This window comes from Penicillium angulare (assembly GCF_028827245.1).
Source record: "Penicillium angulare strain IBT 27051 chromosome Unknown utg000007l_segment0_segment0, whole genome shotgun sequence".
In the NCBI taxonomy this organism is placed as follows: Eukaryota; Fungi; Ascomycota; class Eurotiomycetes; order Eurotiales; family Aspergillaceae; genus Penicillium; species Penicillium angulare.
In genome coordinates, this window is record NW_026623166.1 from 2,880,729 (window position 1) to 2,900,739 (window position 20,011).

The 20,011-nt window shown below is 46.5% G+C and overlaps 7 protein-coding genes across 7 annotated transcripts; 5 read left to right on the forward strand and 2 right to left on the reverse strand.

Moving 5' to 3' along the window:
* Window positions 1–55: 55 nt before the first annotated feature.
* On the forward strand, window positions 56–1,639 carry N7478_010332 (putative mitochondrial carrier protein; the record flags this gene model as incomplete). The annotated part of the gene is made up of 1 exon (XM_056926546.1): window positions 56–1,639. The coding sequence occupies one exon, from the start codon at window positions 56–58 to the stop codon at window positions 1,637–1,639; it is 1,584 nt and encodes a 527-aa protein (XP_056775916.1).
* Window positions 1,640–2,193: 554 nt separating this feature from the next.
* Window positions 2,194–2,952, reverse strand: N7478_010333 (EXPERA domain-containing protein; the record flags this gene model as incomplete). Its single annotated transcript, XM_056926547.1, has 1 exon — window positions 2,194–2,952. One exon carries the CDS (start codon window positions 2,950–2,952, stop codon window positions 2,194–2,196), a length of 759 nt encoding a protein of 252 aa, XP_056775917.1.
* Window positions 2,953–4,268: 1,316 nt separating this feature from the next.
* On the forward strand, window positions 4,269–7,537 carry N7478_010334 (uncharacterized protein; the record flags this gene model as incomplete). Its single annotated transcript, XM_056926548.1, has 4 exons — window positions 4,269–4,693; window positions 4,754–5,626; window positions 5,656–6,017; window positions 6,135–7,537. 4 exons carry the CDS (start codon window positions 4,269–4,271, stop codon window positions 7,535–7,537), a joined length of 3,063 nt encoding a protein of 1,020 aa, XP_056775918.1.
* Window positions 7,538–8,894: 1,357 nt separating this feature from the next.
* N7478_010335 (uncharacterized protein) lies at window positions 8,895–9,506 on the forward strand (the record flags this gene model as incomplete). Its single annotated transcript, XM_056926549.1, has 1 exon — window positions 8,895–9,506. The coding sequence occupies one exon, from the start codon at window positions 8,895–8,897 to the stop codon at window positions 9,504–9,506; it is 612 nt and encodes a 203-aa protein (XP_056775919.1).
* Window positions 9,507–12,119: 2,613 nt separating this feature from the next.
* N7478_010336 (uncharacterized protein) lies at window positions 12,120–12,638 on the forward strand (the record flags this gene model as incomplete). The annotated part of the gene is made up of 1 exon (XM_056926550.1): window positions 12,120–12,638. The coding sequence occupies one exon, from the start codon at window positions 12,120–12,122 to the stop codon at window positions 12,636–12,638; it is 519 nt and encodes a 172-aa protein (XP_056775920.1).
* A 944-nt stretch (window positions 12,639–13,582) lies between these two features.
* Window positions 13,583–14,926, forward strand: N7478_010337 (glutathione synthetase ATP-binding domain-like protein; the record flags this gene model as incomplete). Its single annotated transcript, XM_056926551.1, has 3 exons — window positions 13,583–13,673; window positions 13,791–14,698; window positions 14,756–14,926. 3 exons carry the CDS (start codon window positions 13,583–13,585, stop codon window positions 14,924–14,926), a joined length of 1,170 nt encoding a protein of 389 aa, XP_056775921.1.
* A 1,449-nt stretch (window positions 14,927–16,375) lies between these two features.
* Window positions 16,376–16,792, reverse strand: N7478_010338 (uncharacterized protein; the record flags this gene model as incomplete). Its single annotated transcript, XM_056926552.1, has 1 exon — window positions 16,376–16,792. One exon carries the CDS (start codon window positions 16,790–16,792, stop codon window positions 16,376–16,378), a length of 417 nt encoding a protein of 138 aa, XP_056775922.1.
* Window positions 16,793–20,011: the final 3,219 nt, after the last annotated feature.

Below are 20,011 nucleotides of genomic sequence, written 5' to 3' on the forward strand. Positions count from 1 at the left end.
GTTTCACAGGCTGTATTACCAGTCCGGAAGATTACCTATCACCAAATAAGTCATAATGGCAGAATACAAGCTCACCTATGAGTCCCAGTTGGTATGTCCCAAGCACTCGAAGATTAAGAACACCCGTCCTGTTCCAACCCCGCTAACACAACGCTCCTCACAGGACGCATTCCACCCCTCCTACCGCTGGGAAGGCACGGATTCAAGCGAAGACTGGAAATCTAAAGCCCTCCGTGGCCCTGGCCTCCCAGTTCTAGGCAATGCAGTCGCCGGCGCTGTAGGGTCCGCCGTCTCCAATGTCGTCGTCTACCCACTCAACGTAATCGTCGCCCGACTACAAACCCAACAAAAGAGCTCCAAATCCAAATCCAAATCTAGCACAAAGGACGAAGATGCCGAAGAAGACACCGATGAAGAGGAAGAAGAGAAAGAATACACCAGCCTCCTCGACGCAGCCTACAGAATCTATCTCCAACAAGGCTTCGCGGGCTTCTACCCCGGTTTAGCACAAGACACATGCAAATCCGTCCTGGACTCATTCCTCTTCTTCCTAGCCTACAACACCGTTCGCCAGCGCCGAATAATTGCCCGCGTAGGCGCTGCCCGCGCAGCCAAGAATAAAAACATCGTTCTTCCCATCCTTGATGAACTTGCCGTCGGCGTTGTAGCAGGTGCTTTTGCAAAGCTATTCACCACCCCGTTGTCAAACATCGTCACCCGGAAACAAACAGCCGCTAGTAAAGGTGGTGATAAGGATATCTCGACAGGGGACATAGCTGCTCAGATTAAGAGGGAGAAGGGTATAGCTGGGTTTTGGTCTGGATACTCGGCTTCGTTGATTTTAACGCTTAATCCTTCTATTACGTTCTTTTTGAATGAGTTTCTGAAAAGAGTTCTTCTTCCGCGCGCGAAGAGGGAGAGGCCTTCTTTTGCTATTACTTTCTTGTTAGCTGCGCTGAGCAAGTCTGCCGCGTCTTCGGTGACGTATCCTTTTTCGCTGGCGAAGACACGTGCGCAGGCGATGAGTGGTTCAAAGAATGCATCAGGATCTGGTCAGGTTTCTGGTTCGAAGTCTGTTTTGTCTATGCTTACGCCTCAAATTGTCGCTACTGTTATTGCTATTGCTCGTGAAGATGGAATTCCTGCCCTCTACGCTGGTTTATCAGGTGAGGTTCTCAAAGGATTCTTCTCGCATGGATTCACTATGCTCGCGAAAGATGCTGTTTACGGTTCAATTGTGAGAACATACTATCTCTTCCTTATGCTTGTGCGTCGATACCCGTCGCCGGAGGAGTTACTTGAGCGCGCTCGCGAGCAGGCAGAAGAATATAGCGAGATTGCGCGTGAGGGGGCCCGTGACCTTGCTGAAAAGGCAAAAGATGGTGCCGAGGAGGCATTAAATCATCATTCGGGAGGTGTGGCTGTTGATATGACTTCTAATGCTGTGACAGCTGCTACAATTGCGAGTAGAAGTGCTAGCCATGGTGTTGATGCATCGTCTGGGTTGAAGGTGTCCCCTGTACTGGATGAGATTAATGAGACTGCTGAATTGGTGGGTGACTACGTTGAAGATGCGGCAGAAGAATGGAAGAGCTTCTATCACTGGTTTTGGGACAAGTATCGGGGGTATAAGGAGTGATTGAGAATATGTCAATAACTAAACTGCATCTAATTGTCGTTTGTATAGCTTTTGAGATTGTGATTATTATGTTCATTCCAACTAGCCAAATCCAGCAATCAGCAACGCATGTACAATATACGAGTATCATTAGCAAAATTTGAAAACTCTCCGTTGAACTTTATTTGCCTATATAAGCATGCTATCTATCCATCCATGTGTATCACCTGAGATATCCCAACACCCGTAGTCCGGTACGTACAACGTCAAAGAAACAAAAGCAAAAACAAAAACAAAAAGGTATCTCAAACGTAACACGAGCCCCTTACTTGTGCAGCCACCATAACCCAATATCTCAATGAACTCAAGACAACCTTGGAACCTTGAACAACATGAAAGAAACCCAAACCTAATCAAAAAAGAAAAAAGAAATACGAAGTAATCAAAGCCACCAAAGAATTCCAAATTGAGTACGTAAAAGCCTCTCCTAATCAAAGAGAGAGGAAAAAGTAAGAACACCCACAACCAGAAAACACTATACAAGGGTCTCAAAATACTCCACCAAAGAAGAAACCCTAATGTCTCTTCCGACGGTCAGTATCAGACCGCTCCGACCGCTCAGGAGAAACAGACTCCTTCGCAACAAAAGCAGCCTTAAACTCCTTCTTAGCCTCCCAAAGAACCCAAGCAGGCACAAACACCCAAAGGGTATTGAAGAAGAAAAGATACAGCCACAAATAAACCATATCATCTGTCGCAAGCTGCGAGGAACCAGTCAACCACTCCGGCGCAAAGGTCATAAATCCTCCATAAAGCTCAGCAGTAGCCAAAATAGTAGAAATAAACCACTGCATAGCTCGTGCATTTCCACGCGTAGATCCAGCCTTCCCATTGCCTGCTTTAACAATTAGGTAGCAGATGTATACAGCTGCAGGACCTCCGAGAAGAACAGTGAGGAGTTCCAGGCTGACGACTGTGGTATCTGTGCCTGCCCAGCGACGATCGGCTTTTGCGTATTCTTGCCATAGACGCGCTGAGGGGCCTGTACCGTAGGCGGGGCCGTAGATGCGGTCTGGTCGGTTGAGGAAGTAGGGGCCTCTAGCGTGCATTCCTGCTACGCTTGTCCAGCTGAAGAAGCATTCGTAGAGGAAGGAGCCTTCGATGAAGATGTGGGTTAGGGCATCGTAGGCGTGCCAGAGGAAGAGAAGGCGATTGCGCTTTGAGGAGCGGGGGACGAGTTGGTTGGAGAGGATGTAGGCGATTGGCATAAAGGAGAGGGAGAAGAGGATGCAAAGGACTGTCGGGATGTCCAGGGTGAATGGGGTTGTGGCCATTTTGGTAGGTGCGCAGTAGGGTTTACAAAAATCCTGCTCAAGGTGGTAGCCTGTTAGGCCTTTGTAGATCTGGTGTGCGAAGAACTATGCAGAGAAAAAGGAAAGTTAGATTCAATTAGGGGGAGATTTTTTTTGTGATGGGGTTCACGGGTGTGGAGTGGAGCTGTGATGATCGGCGGGTGCTAGTGCTAGTGCTAGCTAGTGTGGGGAGTGTGATCTGCCTTAGGTGTCGGCGTGGTGTAGTAGAACTTACTAGGGAAGCTGTAACGCCCGGATGGTTTCTGACCAGGGTGGGGATACGAGAGTCTCTGGCTGCTGTAATTCTACCTAATTGAGTCTTCACGAAGGGAGAGATCATGACGCGATAGGGGTCTGGGTCCAAGTACATATACTTGGGGGATAAAAAAATCCCTTAGAACATTTGAAGTGGGTATACAGGTTTATGAGACATACACGAGATGAGACAGAAAGCAAAGGTTAAGTACCTCTGTGAGGAGACATTGTTTCTATTTACATTACTTCTGTTCTATTTTCTGGTGGTTTTATGAATAAATAACAAAACAAAAGGGTAAAAAAAGGAATTGAACGCTTTGATGCTTGAAATACTACTTGGAAAGTTTGGTAGTAAGAGTTGAGTGGGCCTGATCAAGTAAAACCCATGTTCTTTCACACGAACGCCTCGTTCTTCAGCACTGCTTTGTCTCTACAGTCCCGAGATACTCCTTTGAGTTATGGCGTTAAAAGTGAAAGCGATCCAATTATGTCAGAACGCCTTCTCTGCCCATCACAAAGAAATATCTGTTTTTCTTTCGCCTCATGTTCGTGGTAAAGGTTTTCTGGCGGACCAAACTCGCCAATGCAGCAATCACCCCGGGGCTAGATTGGATAAGTCCTACCTAGTCTACACAAACTGTAGAGGCTCCAAAGTTCAAAAGGAGGTAGCTCCTTTATGGGAAATATCAGTCATCCGGTCAGAGTATTGTTCAGCCCCGCCTTTCATTCCTAGCCAATATATCTTCTTGGGGGTTGGAAGTCGAACAGGGAATATCATGTTTTTTTATCTATATCAGCAGTGTTTGAGATCAACGGCAGCTTGTAGAAATATCAATCGTATTGACTCGCTTATTCGCAGCTAATATTAGCCTTGCAGTTTCATTTTGTCGGGCTGGGTAGGTTGGGTGTCAGAAATCGAGACCAGCTAAATCTCGCCTGTCGATGGAAAATGAACTTGAAAATTCGTGTAGGGCCATCTCTTATTGAGGTTTTCTTATTAAAAAAATTCTGAGCTTATATCATAGCTCTCCTCTTCTCTTACCATGTCAGAAGTCTTTGGATTCTCTGATCTCCCGGCCATAACAAGGGCAACATGGGAAATCTACAGTCAATGCCAACAAGTTGCAAAGGATGCGCCCGACGGATTTCGAAAGCTTGCGAAGGAGCTAGGGTCGCTTCAGGGTGCGATGCGAGCGATGACAGATGACTACGCTTCTAATACTGCCTTCTTCGGGACGTTAGCGGAAGATCGACGACTAATGCTGGAACGATGTTTACACGCCTGTCTTGAGACCTTGTCACGATTGACAGATCTTCTAAACCATTATCGTGAATTGGGAATATCAGATGGAAGACACTTTTGGCAAAGAATCAAATGGAGCACGCAGCAAATGCAGATCGAAGACATCAGGTCTAAACTTATGGTCCATACATGCAATATGAGCTTATGCATGAGCCCAATTGAAAAGTAACCACTCTCCCTGGTCACTTCCACATAGCATAACTAATTTTTACGTTCTTTGATAAGTTCCTCCCTGCTCGAAATCGAACGAAAAATGACAGAGGCAATGCAAGAAGATGAGGAGATTCTGATTGCCCTCGAGACATCCCGACGCGATTCAGTCCTAATGGTATCACCGCTCAGTGTCGAGAGTGGCTTGACCAATGAGTTCGAAGACGCATTCTCTCCAGCTATGTCTCGGCCGACACTACCTCGAACATCTTCTCGTGGTTCAAAGAGCTCGCAGCAAATCGGATATCAAAGTCCCGGTCGGCCAAGACATGCATCTTCTTCATCTGCTTCCGTGATGTCTGGATCCGATAGTTCTCTCTATGGTGGGCCTGCTCCATCTTACTACCCTCACACAAGCCGCTCATATTCTCAAAGTTTGACTGGAGAGGTTCATGTTTCGCGAACCCTTAGTCCGCCTCCCCTCTACGAGAAATCTGTTGATAGTCTCGCAACGGATAAGATTGCTTGGGATGAGGATTCCGATAATCAGGACAAGCAGAGTATCGGGAAATCCAGCAATTCATCCAGCACAGAGTTCGGTGATAACAATGTCATTGAAGCGGTTAATAGTGCAATGTATCAGCTGCGTGAAGTTCGTCTCCAGGAGCAGCTAGCACGCCCAATCCGCTTCGAGCCACAGAATAAAGTGCACAAGCCAGATGAGGATACCATCAAGATATTCGAATCCTCAATAAATGAGGAGCGACAAATTCGAAGACTTATCACAAGTGACTGGCTTCGCGTTGCGACTTGGTGGCTGTTAAAAGCGCGTGCTACGTTGGCCAACTGTAGTAGACACAGCCTTGTCAGTGCACGCGGAGGAATAAGTATGCCAGCCGACTCGAGATCTGTCACGCAACAGGCATATGTCGACCTGCTCAAGGCTTCGTACATTCTTTATGATATTGTTCTTAAAGACGAGCATTCACCGACTATCTTGACAGACGAAAATCGAAAAGCGATTTTGGATCTTTGGGAATTAACGAGGAACTTTCTCAGTACACACCTCTTGATAATCCAGAACCTTCAATTCTTCGTGCTCAGATACTAGACATCTGGGAGCCTATCCAATCTGAGGAGACATCAGAAAGCGGGTTGGACCTTTCTTTTGGGCTCCACACTGCACGTTGGATAGCCGTCAACCAGGAAGATGCTGGCAGCGAAGAAGAACGTGTGCTTTATCGCACCTTCGTGAACGCAGGAATCGGAACCAAGAAGTTTCGAATGCGTACCCGAGGTGCTCCATACATGTTCCTTTTGACAGCCAAGGATGGCGAAAGTGAGCCGAAAATTATTCTCTGTAATCAGAGCAGCTCGCTTTGCCTCCAACGAGATTGTAAGTTTAGAGGCTCATTCTCTTTGCAAATTCTGGGTCACTAATCTCTACATTGTGTAGTCATTCCTGATGATTTACCACCATTAATCAATCTCATCAATTCAACTCGCACTGGGTTCCCAGGAGCCCAAATCTCAGAACCTATTTCATTCAAATTCGACAATACAAGTGTCTCGATATCTTTCCAGTTCGAAGCAGATCTAGCACACTTCATCAATATTCCCAAACTCTACTTCGACTCCGTCTGGTCAAGGGAGCCGATCGATTCCAAAGAATTCACCGAGACGGTCATTTTCAAGGGTTCAGTACAGACGTTCGAACAACTAAAAACCCCAACCATGAAGGCGATGAACCCACCAATGTTGATCAAGTCTTGCGATGTTCGCATACTCGAGAGATCATTTGGGGAAACCTGGCGCTGCATTAGGAGGATAGTAATCAGTCCATCGGTGGCAGAAAGAAGCCCCCGGTGCCTTGAATTCTTCATGCCCCTCAGTCGGGTTCAAGTCAAACGCGAAGAGCTATCCCGCCAGGTACTTCTCAAGTGGTCCGATACTTGCCAAGAGAGATCAGACAAAACAGATGGAAATTACAACACTCTCCACTCATATGTGTATGATCACAGTGCCCCAAACATCGGGATAGGATTACAGTTCAGCACCCAGCAAAATGCAGAAGACTTTGAAAGAGCCCTCATGGAAATAAATTTCAAATCAAGCTTTTCATGGTCTGAGCCTAGTGGCTCTTCCGGTCGCATATATGATGTGGTCGACACAGGAACTGAGCACAAGCAGTACAAGGCAGCTGTTCTAATACAGAACAGTGGACCATGGCGCTATTCGGATGTCTTTTACCTGTATCGCGACACAGACTATAGCTATCAACACTCATCTCTCCGTGTGCGATTTCCTCACGCCTCTTACGCGGATTACATCTCATCTCACTCTGATCAGCTCTATGTAGCCGATAAGCCCGTTGTCTTTTCACATACCGAGAAAAAGACAAAGGCAGCCATGTTCAAATTCGACAGCGATTCCATCGCACGCGCATTCATGAGTTCTCTCTCACCATCATATGATCTTGTTTATTCTCGACGGATACACTCCCTCTCAATAAAAACCAATATGCTAGGGAGCAAGAGATCGGGCAAAGGGGATGCTGAAATTCAACTTTGGCAACGTGGAAATACAACCCAGCTTGCTGCACGCTGGAACGACAGTGTCCCTGATAAGTGGCTGACTATGTCTCTGCCAGGGGACTTTTCTGACTCCCCAAAGGATAATTTGCGAGTGAGCTTTGCGAAATTGCCTTATTTTCGTGGTGTGAGTCTAGATTTGATGAATATAATGGCTCGGAGTCCGAAGACAACCAGCGTCATTAACCGTGAAGGTGCTATATCTATATCTTTTAAACGTGTGAAAGGTTCGTATGTCACGATGTCTTTCCTTGTTTTCTTTTGCTAATGTTTGTGTTATGATAATAGATCGAGAGGGGTTTCTTGAGGCTCTGCGAGGGAGACCGCTATCCCCCTCGTTCATTTAATCGTTAACTTGTTTTACGGGGAGGACTAGTGAATGGATCTGGTAATTAGCGGCGAGGAATGAAGCTCCTCTGCATGCTGAGAGTTGAAATTTTACAACATGTTTCGGAAAACTAAGCTTGAGAACAATACATCTTTTTTCTGTTACGTATAATTGATACCCATATGTTAGCCATGACGAAAAAAATTGCAGTATTAAATTCCAAAGAAGCAGAATGTAACACAAACATTTAAGAAGCTGAATTTAATTCTGCGAAGAAAAATTAAAAAGCAAAAAAGAAACTCTCCCTCGGGGAATCGAACCCCGGTCTCCCGCGCTTGACGGTGTTAATGACAAGCGGAAATCATGACCACTAGACCAAGGAAGATAAGACAGCTGAGTTCCACTCGGCCACTTGGGGTGGTTGATGTCTGCTTCGACATTTCCAGCTATATGAATATTTCTTCCATCATCCTTGAGGCTGTCTGTATACACATGGGAAATCATTCGGAAATCACCGCCATGTCAAGAATTTCATCGAGAATTTTGACAGTCGTCCAGTTAGTAATTATGTCACTCAAAAACCTGATGCTGAGACAGGGTCCGGGTGCATTTGTCATAAGACTTTGGTATAATAATAGCCCTGCTGCGGCTCTAGTCCGATGACCCAGTCACCTTGGGGAGTCATCCCGCAACTAGGTTCAAGCCGTCAACAGAATACGGGCACCATTCAACTGGAGACACGTCTGCGCTCGTCCTTGATTAAATTAATTAAATCTGTCTTTTTGCTAGGATCGGTAAGGAGCTTGGAAAAGTCGACCGTATGCCAGATTTTTCGTTTTTATCTGTAAATATATATCTCTGATAAGCTGCCAATGCTTACATGTGGCCGTCATCCCCAGTATTATTCAACACCTCTCATCTGAAGATGATTGCCTACCATGACTCTGCATCCGCCCATTTCAAGAATTCAATGGTCACCATAGCCGACCGAATGATAAATCACCCGGGTGCCCTATGAGACAAGACCCCGGCACGTGTAGACAGAGTCGGGCGCGCCTCCAGGGCTATTACTTTATAACGCTGCGACCTGCCAGGCAGAACTTGAAAATGAATCACCTACCTATACTACACTTTCCGACCAGACAGAGATTTCTGGATAGAGCGAGAAAATAAGAAGAACGAATCTTGAAACCCACCATGGAGACAGGATAAATAAACGAGCTCGAACCACTCACCTACACTGCACTTATCTACCTTTCTACACCAAAAAGCCTCAACCTACTACCCATCCTATATGATGCCGAACCCCCCTCACCACCGCAGACACCACTCTTGGCCTCACTGTGGCTCCGAGCTATGCCGACGCGCCCCATCCAACCTGGAAATCCGCATGCTTAAACCAAGCGACCAAGGTTCCAAAGTTCAACAACAACTGTTCTTTCAACAAGCAGCAACCATACCTCTGATAGCAGAGGAAGCAATAAGCGATGACGCCGATATGGCAGGTATAGTCCGGACGCCATCACGAGGCATGCACCGTCTCTGGTCTCGCCCCCAAAAATCCACAGGCTGGAACGAGATTCCAGCTTCCGCATCTACAGCTGAGGCCCGGAAGCATGTCCATCGCAGTGTTTTGCGACGGCTTATTCGTCGACCGCCTCTCGATAAAACCAGGTCATTGTTTGTGGTGCCTACTATGATGAATGCTGGTGACCAGGTGATGATATCCGGATGGATGCCATCTAGGGTGTCTGCACGGCCGGTCATGGTGACTGACAAGCGACGCACGTCTTCAGTGACCGATTCGCCGCAGTTTGTGTCGGAGAGGAGACATCGGAGGTCTCATTCTGAGCAGCCGCGAGTGTGGAGAGAGCCTAGCGCTAGTCTTTGGACTTTGAAGGAGGAGTGATTATTACCTGTTGGGCAAGGGTATATAGGTCATTTTGGTTATATGGACTAGGCGATTTGATTAAATTTATTGGAGGAAGGAGTTTTTGGTAATTTTTGACTATGCATGGTATTTCATAGAGTGATTTCTGGCGGGCCCAGTATCCTCAGTACTTAGTTTGATGATGCGAAGAGAAATGCTACCTATTATTTGAGACTGGGAAGTCTGTGTACTTCCAAGTAAAGTTGCAGATTATGTATAAGTCATTATTGCTGGTCCATAGAGTAAAAATGTCTACCGAGTGCCAAAGCTTTAGAGTCAACTAGATTGTTCAATAATGTTGTATGAAAGTTGGAGATCCTATTATCTTCTGGAGTGAAAATTTGTCCCCTTCGACACGGAGGACCTATTATCCAGCAATCCACCATTGGTAAAAACAGATGGGCCTATTTAGTTAAAAGTACTAACCTCATAACCTGGATAGGTAATAAGTACGAGGGGCGGGCCCGCGGGGTATCCTCACAATGAGCAATTATAAGATTGCAAAGATTGAAAAAAAGGTATGAGCCAGAGAAAATCAGCCCCAGGCATAGATGGTATCACAAATATTTTCATTCGGACCACAGAATGTGCATTGTGCTACTTTGAAATCACTAGGTAGGGAAAAAGGTAAACAAACAGATTGCGCATTAGAATTCATCTTGGCATTGCTGTTGCGTAACAGTTCGTGCTTTTCTCCTACGTGAAGCTGCCCGTTGAAGCATGGGCCCCCATGCTAAGAACCTCACTTATGTGTCTACGCTGTGGAGTGCTCGATGTATCGAATGTGAATCTCATTCAAGTTGCCAAGCGTGCTTGTTTCGGAGCCTCGGTGGTTTGCTTACAGTATGTTTGCCTCGCAACTTTATGATGCGAGTCTGTATGATATGTCGAGCGCGATTGATGTATACGAGGAGTTCTACTGCACTAAATGTGGGACCAAGGCGATGAGTCAGATTCTTAAAAGGTGTACAAGCGAGTTCGAGTGGATAAATAGCTGCCCGCAAAGTCGATCAAACGGCATGTTTACTAGGAATTTCCGTGCTTTACGCGAGAATGATGAACCTTGTATGCTTGTGGGGAGAGGACGTAATCTCTCAGCGAGAGGGACAAGGCTAAAGATGATCGGCCAAAGTAATATCCACTTATCAATCAGGAAATTAGGGAATTATGGAAATGAAAAGTTAGGTGCATATGGATGCATATTGATTTGGGAATTATCTGTAGTGATGACTGCATTCTTCCCGTCATTGCCAGCTGGCTTCCTCTGGCGTGTTTCGGAATGTTTATCGCGATAGGGAAGTAGACCGATCGAGACTATTTGAGGAATTTCAAGACAGTATGTAGTTGTTTCGCAGAAACGTCAAACTGTACCCTGTGACAAACGAGACAGCCCAAAAAATAACTTTGTTTACGTCGACCGGACTCTCGGCAATGATTCAACTGTGGCAATTCCTTTAGTTTGAAAGACTATACCCTGCATAGTCGACTGTTATCTCTCCCCGGAATGACCGTCCCGAATTTCATCATAGCTCTGAGCCGTGTCTTGGCTCAAAGACCCATTGTGGGGGCTATACTGACTCAAACCAGGAATTCGTGTGCGGGTGTCCTTGTCCTCGGTTAAAAGATCTTCTGGAAGGCCGCTAGAAGGAGACATGTCTCAATTTTCTCGTATGTGATTGGGTTAGGGAACAGATGACCCGAGTTCAGCAAAATTTGAAAGGAATCTATCCTTGGGCAACACACGGGGCAACCAACCCCAGGGTCGCATTGGCTAGCAGCTCGGCTGTCAGGATCCACATTTTTGAGGAACAAAAAATGGTTCATGATACTAATTTCAGCCCTGAGGAAAACGTTGGTGGCCTAACTCCGCGGAGACCAGCCCTATGAGGACCATGAATCGGGGGAGATAAAGGAGACGAAGAAGAACAAAAGCGTAAGAAGTGGAGCAGCAACCTTTGAATGCAGCCCTATGGCGTATTCGGTTCAGATAGGAGATTCACGAGATGGATACATGGATACGTGGCATACAATGGTGTCGTAACGAGCGGTGAATCTGCGGGGTCTGACCGAGAAAGTGAGCAATGATGAAGGCACATGGCGGACTGGATAAGGAGGCTCCAAGGCAGACACGATCGTGGATTGGCCCGTGGTATGAATGTCGGGTCACTTCTCACCGACCCTCCTCCACTGTCCTTCCCGCTAAACCTTACCGGTGGATTCGTCCAGTTTCATTCAAGAACTCCGGTTGGTGAATTCGAGGACCGGTCCGCTTGATGGACCCAGTGCACAAAGCATCATTGGTAACCCTCGTCCTGGGGCGTTCCCCTCCGCGCACAAGGACAGGTTTGATGCGACCCCGCTGCGTTCTGGTTGGATGCCCTACAGGGCCTTGAGGCCGATCACTCGGAAAGTACGAAATTGAGGAGAAACAGAGGATGCGAGTGAGACAAGGGCCCCAAAGATAAATAACATTCGTATTTCCCACGTCAGAACTCAATCCCACGATTTCCTCTGACTCGTATAAACCCCCTCCTCTCTCCCTCTTCTTCTTTCCTCCCATCTCTACCACGCCTATATACTATCCTCCAAGGAATGCGCTCTCAATCCCATCAGAGCGGAAATTATCCCAGGCGCTCTCTATCCCAGACTTCGGCTACAACTAGCTCCTCACGTAGCACCCAGCGCTCCGACGAAAAAAAACATCATCGTCTTTCCAACCCTCTGACCTCTAAATTATTTCGGCCAGACTCCAAGTCGCCTGCTGCGATCAACATTCCCAAGAATAGGCAGTCCGCAGACGCACACTACATTCCCCGCAGCAATCCTGACGCTGCCTACTTTGGCCAGGAGCACAGTTCCACCAGTCCAGTCAAAATGTCTCCTGAACCTTCATCCCCGACATCACCTACATCACCTCAGTCTCCCAAGCCGGACTTCGGGAAACGACCTCCTACTCCAACCCGCAAGAACAGTGATGACTACCGTCGCTACAGTGGTACAGTCAACCACTACGGTCGCCATTCAAATGACTGGCTTTTCGGCGGCTTCAGCGTGCGCGATACTGTCCGCGATGGCATCGATAAGCTACGTCACCACGACAAGGACGATTGAGCTCGCTGGCAGTCTCATCTCTTCTTGAACTCATGTATTTTGGGTTGCCCCTTTGTGGGTTGAGCCCTTCCCCTTCCTCAATACCGACCACCAATTTGGTTATTTTACCTCAAGACCTATATGTCGACACTTGATTCCTGGGCGTTGGTGTGAATCGATAGTTGATCCACCGTGAAACCGAGTTGTTTCTCTCCCACCCGCTGCTCTGTGGCCCTGAGTGCTCCATCAGCAAACCACCGCGATAGTCTGTCAATACGTTGTGTTCAGATCGCTTTGCATGGATCTAGCCGTGAGTCGACCATCTCAAGAAGGTGACGACCTGGTTTGATCCGGATTTCTATTCACCAAGTGTGCTGGATGTTTTGTCTTCTCAAATCCGCTGTGCTGGATCCTTTAGAATATTATCTATCTATTTATACGACAGAATGACAATACTCTCAGCCATGCTGAGAACCCATTTATGATTATCTTCTGCCGTCTAACTAATATATAAAATGTAGTAGTTATTTGAACCCCAAACTCTAATCTAGTTTTTTCCTCAGGCTGACCATGGTCCCCAACTTGAAGCTCCTTGACTCGGAGCAATCCAGTAACCGCCAACGGAGCGCTCCGTGGCTCCGGTCATCGGCACTTCCCCAGGTCGGCACTTCGGATGACATCCGTTCGGGCAATAGGTATAGTCATCGCCGCCAAGCAAAAACATTTAACAGAGCACGCTCAGTCAGATTGTCCATTTTTTGCATGAAATTGAAATTTTCTGCTGAGTATATATTATGAAACTTGCCTTCGGCCCTGCATCAAAACTTGCATCCTTCAGCCGGACCGCACAGACATTCGGCCCCCACATTCAGCTACATCGACCTGCATTTCAGCCCACATCATCCATAAGTGCACGCTGCCAAGCCCAATCTATATTTTCTACGTGTGCTGTAACAGAGGCAAACATGAGCGCGACTAAACCGCTAGTGGCTGTTTTGTATCAGGCTCTGCCGCCACCGATGTACGGGGGTGTGAGCAAGCCCCCTAAACCAGGAGGTAAGTTTGACTGATTGATGGTTCGAATACGTGCATTTCCAAATGGAAAATGTACCTTTGGACTAGTTACGTGTATGAATTCATACCATGACTTAGATTGCTGATCTTGACTATTAGGTTATCGTGACTCTGGTGCTGATATCGCCTATACGCTGAGAAAGGGGGGAACCACCGTGTTAACACCAGTGGAGTCGCCTGACCCTTCGAACCATGATCATTGGTGCTTCCCTGATACTGAAGAGGGGATTCTCACTGCTATCAGCAAAGGCGCAACTCATTTATGGGCTAACACGGTGCTTTTCGCGGAACATCCATTGCAGACGTCTTCACAATTGACTTCTCATGAATTCATTCGAGTTGTCGGCCAACCACCGCTCTGCGCAGATCAATTCGACGACAAGTCGTTTACAAATGACCTACTTCGCAAACAAGGTGGACTGACACTACCCAAATCATGGACTATCGATGATCCTCGTCCTACGGATCGCAGCGAAGTTGCACAAAAGCAACTCCAAGATACCCTGGACAAGGTCTTGAGTTCAATCAACGACAACTACCCCATTGTCGCAAAACCAGTTCGAGGACGAGGCAGTCATGGCGTAAAGATCTGTCGAAATCCGTCCGAATTACGCGAACATGTCATCTACCTATTCGATGAGTCACCTCGCGTATTGGCTGAAGAATACTTGAACGGTGAAGAAGGCACGATAACCATCTTACCACCAGGGGAACCTATCCCCGGACTCAAAACAGACCCTACAAAACGCTCGCACAGGTCTCTGCCACCAGTCACCCGCTTCAACCATGTTGATGGTATTGCGCCCTACAGTGGTAAGGTTGCTGTAACTGTGAACTCGCGTGCAGTGACAGCGGCAGAGATGGAGGCCGATCCTGCCTATGGTGAGATCATGGAAGAATGCGCGACTGTAGCAAGTTTATTGGGAACAACTGCACCGTTGCGCATTGATATTCGGCGATTTAGAGAAGGCTCAAAATTTGCCTTGTTCGATATCAATATGAAGCCGGTAAGTTCCCATAGCTGTTCCAATACTTGAGTTGGGCTTATGCTGATTTTTATTTAGAATCTCACGGGACCCGGACGTCCCGGCCGTGAAGATCAATTGAGTCTTATGGGCCTTGCGGCGGAGAGTGTAGGTGTTGATTACCTTGGTTTCCTACAATATGTACTTGGGTCTGCGCCGGAGTTGGGTGAACTTCGTAATTACAGCAGTCCATTGCTTCAAGCAGCGTGATATGATGAAATAGGAAAGAAAAACCGGGAAGTGAGGTAAGATTCAAAACGGCAAAATAGAAAGAAACATGCTACATAGGAAAAGAAAATGGACTAAAACAAATTAAAACTGGAAAATCGAAGCCATTTCAAATTAGCCTGATTCCCTTTCTCCCGTACAAACGGCGACAAGAGCTTATAGTTGACTGGCAATAACCCCTGTTAAAAAATCATTCTTTCTTTGGATGCAGAGTAAGCGACCAAATTCTGGGGTCGATACCAACGCTACATTTAAGATTCTATGATTAGCCTCATAATATTTAAATTACTACGGATTTCTAAATATAAAATTACCAATGGAATACCGGTCCACGTCTGTTCTGATAAGTAACCGTTTGATGTCCATCACTGCGTATCCAAATCATTCAAGTTTGGGCTGTATAAATTCCTCGCTGCTTTTTTTGGCTGCTCATGGCTTCAAAACCTGACGGGTCAGGATCTTTCTATCTTCCGGGTGAAATCACCGTGAGTTGATGAATTAGAAGTTGTCGAATTCGAATTGACGCAAATAGGTAGAAGATAGTTGGAATGGATATAGTATGGGAGCCTTCAAGTTGGAAATGAATTGGTAGACAAAGAACTACTACGTCCAGGGCGCTCAACTTGGTCAAGACCTAGATTCCGCCGATCAGAAATTACAAATTGTGGGATCCTGCACGAGTGAGATAAAAAGAAAATTGAACTGTTTTTTTTTTTTATCCAATGGCTGCTCTGATCTGATGCCCCGGATCCCTGTAATACATCCTTAAACATTATACTATCAGATCTATCACAGTCCCAGGATTGATCTTAAAACATAGTACTCATGTCCAGAGAAAGGAGGAAAAAAAGAAAAAAAAAACCAATTTTAATGAATTCAACCCCTCATGAGTGACAAATAAAATATTACTCATTATTCCCAGACGTCCAATTAGTCCGCATGAATTGAACTAAATCCCCTTGCCTCACCTTTATCAGTTTCCCTCAAAAAGTTGGAAACCTCACACCATGCACATTCCAACAAAGAAATATAGAAAAAAGATCTAAAATAGACGAGTGATATGCAAGATCAATGGAGAGGAAAACAAGAAAAAAACGAAACCAATCAACACCAGAAAACTCCTCATCAGCCAAGAATACCCAATAAAATCACGTCCTAGGTCAACTCAAGCCGCTTGCCACTTAGCAATATCCGCAGAAGTGATATCCAAACTTTGAGCCGTAAGCCGCTGCAAAGAAACTACCTGGGAAGCAGCTAAAGTTTTCTAGAGTCAGCAAGTGTCCAGGAAAGGTAAGGAGAGGGGCAGACTTCTTCATTCCGGGACCCACGATACTGGAACAGGAAGGAGGGGAAAACGGATTTGGGCAAAGTCCCACTTAAAAATCCACCGGGCACAAGACGTCGAAAATAAACAAGAGAGGACTTTTGGATTTAAAGAAGAAAGAGAAACGGGGACCCACTTGGTCGTTGGGCTGCTGGCGCATTGGCTGCCACTGTGATGACACTGGAATCGACATATTCCTTGGTAACGACACCATTGTACGAAGCAGCGCCGAGCATAACGCGCAATCGGTACTTGCCTGCTTTCGAGATGGTCAAAGGACTGAATTTGACATACCCGCTTTTTGCGTCGCGGCAGCTTGTCGTTAGATTGCCGCTTAGCCCTGTTGCGGGGCCTGTGCCGGCTTCGTCGCGCAGAGAGGCGTGAACGGGAAGGGCTAGCACGTTTCCAGATGGGGTGCCAATCTGTCGGACTGAAACGACCACTGGAATGGTGAAGGCTTGACCTGGGCGTACTGATGACGGGGGGGCAATTTCGAAGGACAGACTGAATTCGCGAGCTGTCATTTTTGCTGATTTTTTGCTGATTTTTTGAAGTGGGTTGAGCTTTTCTGTTTTCTGTTATTGAATGGAGATCTATGATCTTGTTTATATGAGCGGCGATTTGGACCCTTAAAGCTCTTGAGATCGACTGCGAGCCAATCGGACAGACGGATAAAGGCAAAGATCGGTGAAGTATAAGAGATCTATCTTGGGATAGAGTTCCCAAAAAATCGGGTAGGGCAGATTGAGATATAACCAAGAGTTATGGAGAGCTTTGGTTGAAGTCAAAGTCAAAGTTGTGGGCAGAGATGTTAATCTATAAAAGCATGAGATGAATTGATCTGGGATTCAAGATGAGAAGCAGGTGTCTCTTGGGGTTCATATAGTTTCCGGCAGAAGCCGAGACCCATTCAATAATCATGAATCTTTATGGATCCTTATCTGAGATCAGGCGTTAGACCCGTATGAGGCCCTAGATGTTGCCACTGCCAAAAGTACCACGCGATGCACAATCCACGATTAACGATCGGTGACCAGGAAGCTGGGATGGGGTACCACCAAGGCAGCCGGAATACTATGGAAATGACGGATTGGAATCTAAAAAGAAAAGCAATAAATCCATCCAAAGCCAACAAAAAGGAAATGATCAGCCGGCCGACTAGGAGTTGACTCGGGTCATGCAATAATCCTTGCTGAAGCACGTTCCGGGAACAGGGACACGAACAGTGGGGAGCTATGGAGCCGGTGTCTGATCGACATAGGAGAAGGATGTAAAAAAAGGAAATTAGAAAGAAAAGTAAAGATTTAGTTAGATCTGAGGAATCCAAGGTTGTGATGCAGGAAGATCTGATGCTAGCGGGTGGATCAGGTTTGAGCGTACACCCGGTACTCCACATGGATTTTGTTTGGTCCTTTCATGCAGTCTGACCGAATCTATAGCTAGGAAGGGCCTTACACAGATAAACACGCGCCTTGGCATGCAAGATCGACGTTCATGTGCAAAGAGGAGGAACAGACTGTGCATGGTAATAAGACCCCTCCCTCTAGAGACTCGACGGAAGAAAATGTGGTTTATTATTGATTATTTGTTTGATTTTATTTTTCATTTTTCATTTTTCATTATTGACAGTTTTCTATTTTCCCTTTTACCTGGGATTTTTAATTCCATTTTCTTCCCAATCTTTCTTTTCAATAGTTCAGTGCACGGTCCCACTAAATCCCTTAGCATAGGATCTCCCCGCTTGCCTCCTCAATAAAGCTTTCGCTCGCAGCTGTCATAGGCCTTTGGCACACATTAGTAACAACCAAATATAGACTGCTAGTCGCCTCACTTTCAAAATTTCAGACGATGCTAAGCTGAAATGACAAACAGAGGCAAATATATGGAATCTTGCGTAACTCCAAAGAACCACTAAGCAGAACAAAGATACTAAAGCCTAGTAACTAAATCAACCCTACCAAGGGAGAGAGGGACGAACAGACCGCAATATTGATTGCAGGAAATCAGATTTGTCTTTCTTCTAGGGGAGCTGCAGCCACACCCAACGGCGACCTGTGGCGCGTGTGGAGTTGAGTAATCCAATTCATATCCTGTCGGGCTCCCCGAGAGCCTATTTGCAGAGGCCCCCAAAAAGCCCTTGCAACCGTTCCAGATGGCCACCGGTGAATTCTTTCCATCTTGAGATATCATTGCATTTCCAACCGCCAGGGAAACAAAAAGTGTTGCCTTGGAAGAAAAAGACGTAGATTTTTTTTTATAGAGATGGCAGCTCTATCAATCTGATCACACCAGCCACAGTTGGTTCGGCATCATCAGCCTTGCCTCTATCCTGTTTGGGTTAGGGCCGAGAACCATTTTTCCGTGCTCCACTCGGGAAAGCATGGAGCCAACTACAGAAAGGGGCATCATGCAGCAGCATATGTACGCTGAGACGCAGGACCGGGATCGCGGAAGATGAGAGATACGTTCCACGAGGGGAAGAAGCTTCCACTCGCGCGCGCGTTCGTCGTTTGTCGCTCGCTTGGCACTGACACGGCTCTAAGAAAGTTGTTGGAGTCGATCAACTTGCCGATCTGACACGGACCGGCTAATAGTTCTATTAAGTTGGAGTCTAGCTCTAACTAGCCATTGGGGGTCGCTTGCGATCCCGTGTCATATCACCCATTAACCGACGACTGGATGATTTGCTGCCCCTAGGACCTACTGTCACGAACGAGGACCCATAGCAAATGTTGATCGCAATTAGGTCCGCACGGGTATACTGCGTGTCTGCCAGATGCTGGCCTAAGCGGCCATGCAGTGACAAGAAGTAGGATATGGTGTGTCGATGAATATGTCTACGACAGACAAACGGTGATGCAATATTCAGGATGCAGTATCAAGTGATATCTGATCTGAGACTGAGCAAACAAACCTGTGGGGTTTCATCCCAACCTGGCAAGATCATCGTCGAAAACAAGGGAGACGGGGGGAAACGTCTTGGGATATTCTGAATTAGCCGATCTTGATTGGTGTTTTGATCCTCTGAAGCAAAAATAATCCCAACAAAAGGAAACTTTGTTTCGTAGTGTCTTGTGAGAGAACATGCATCGTCGATCGCGGTCCAGGGGTTCGGTCTAGGCGCCCTGGATCAATAGTCGCACCGCCACATACTCAGCCGCAGTGGCTAAAACTGTGGCTAAAGCAAGGAGTGGCTGGTGTAAATGTGGCGGTGTGGAACCATATTTCCCAATTCAGAAGACGCTATACTTCATCACAAATCCCGAGCTCCCCGAGCGCTCATTCGGGCCCAAATAGTCTCTGATCTCACTGAAGACCACGCCAGAAGCCCCGCTAGGAGCCCCGCTTTATCGATATTCGACATGGGTCCCCCTGGTTTAGGAAAGTGGGATACATAAAGAAAAACCCAAACTTGAGTCGTTTTTCATGTGAAAGTCTTCACCGTCTGAAATTCCTGCTGCCTGCCTCGTATGAGCAGATGCGGTAATTGAGGGAGAGAGGAAATATATGACATGTCACTCGGATATCATTCTAGAAAAGAGATGAGGGCTCGGATGAAAGGAGGATTCGTCATGGGCGGACTACATCTGGAAGCATCATATCACATTCTTGCATTTTAATGATTCAGATTGACGCATGGCGTTTGGAAATATGTATGACGCAATGGCGTAATTTTAATATAGCTAAATAAATCGACAGAAACATAAAGTACAAAGAAAGAAACAGGAACCGTAGAATTGGTA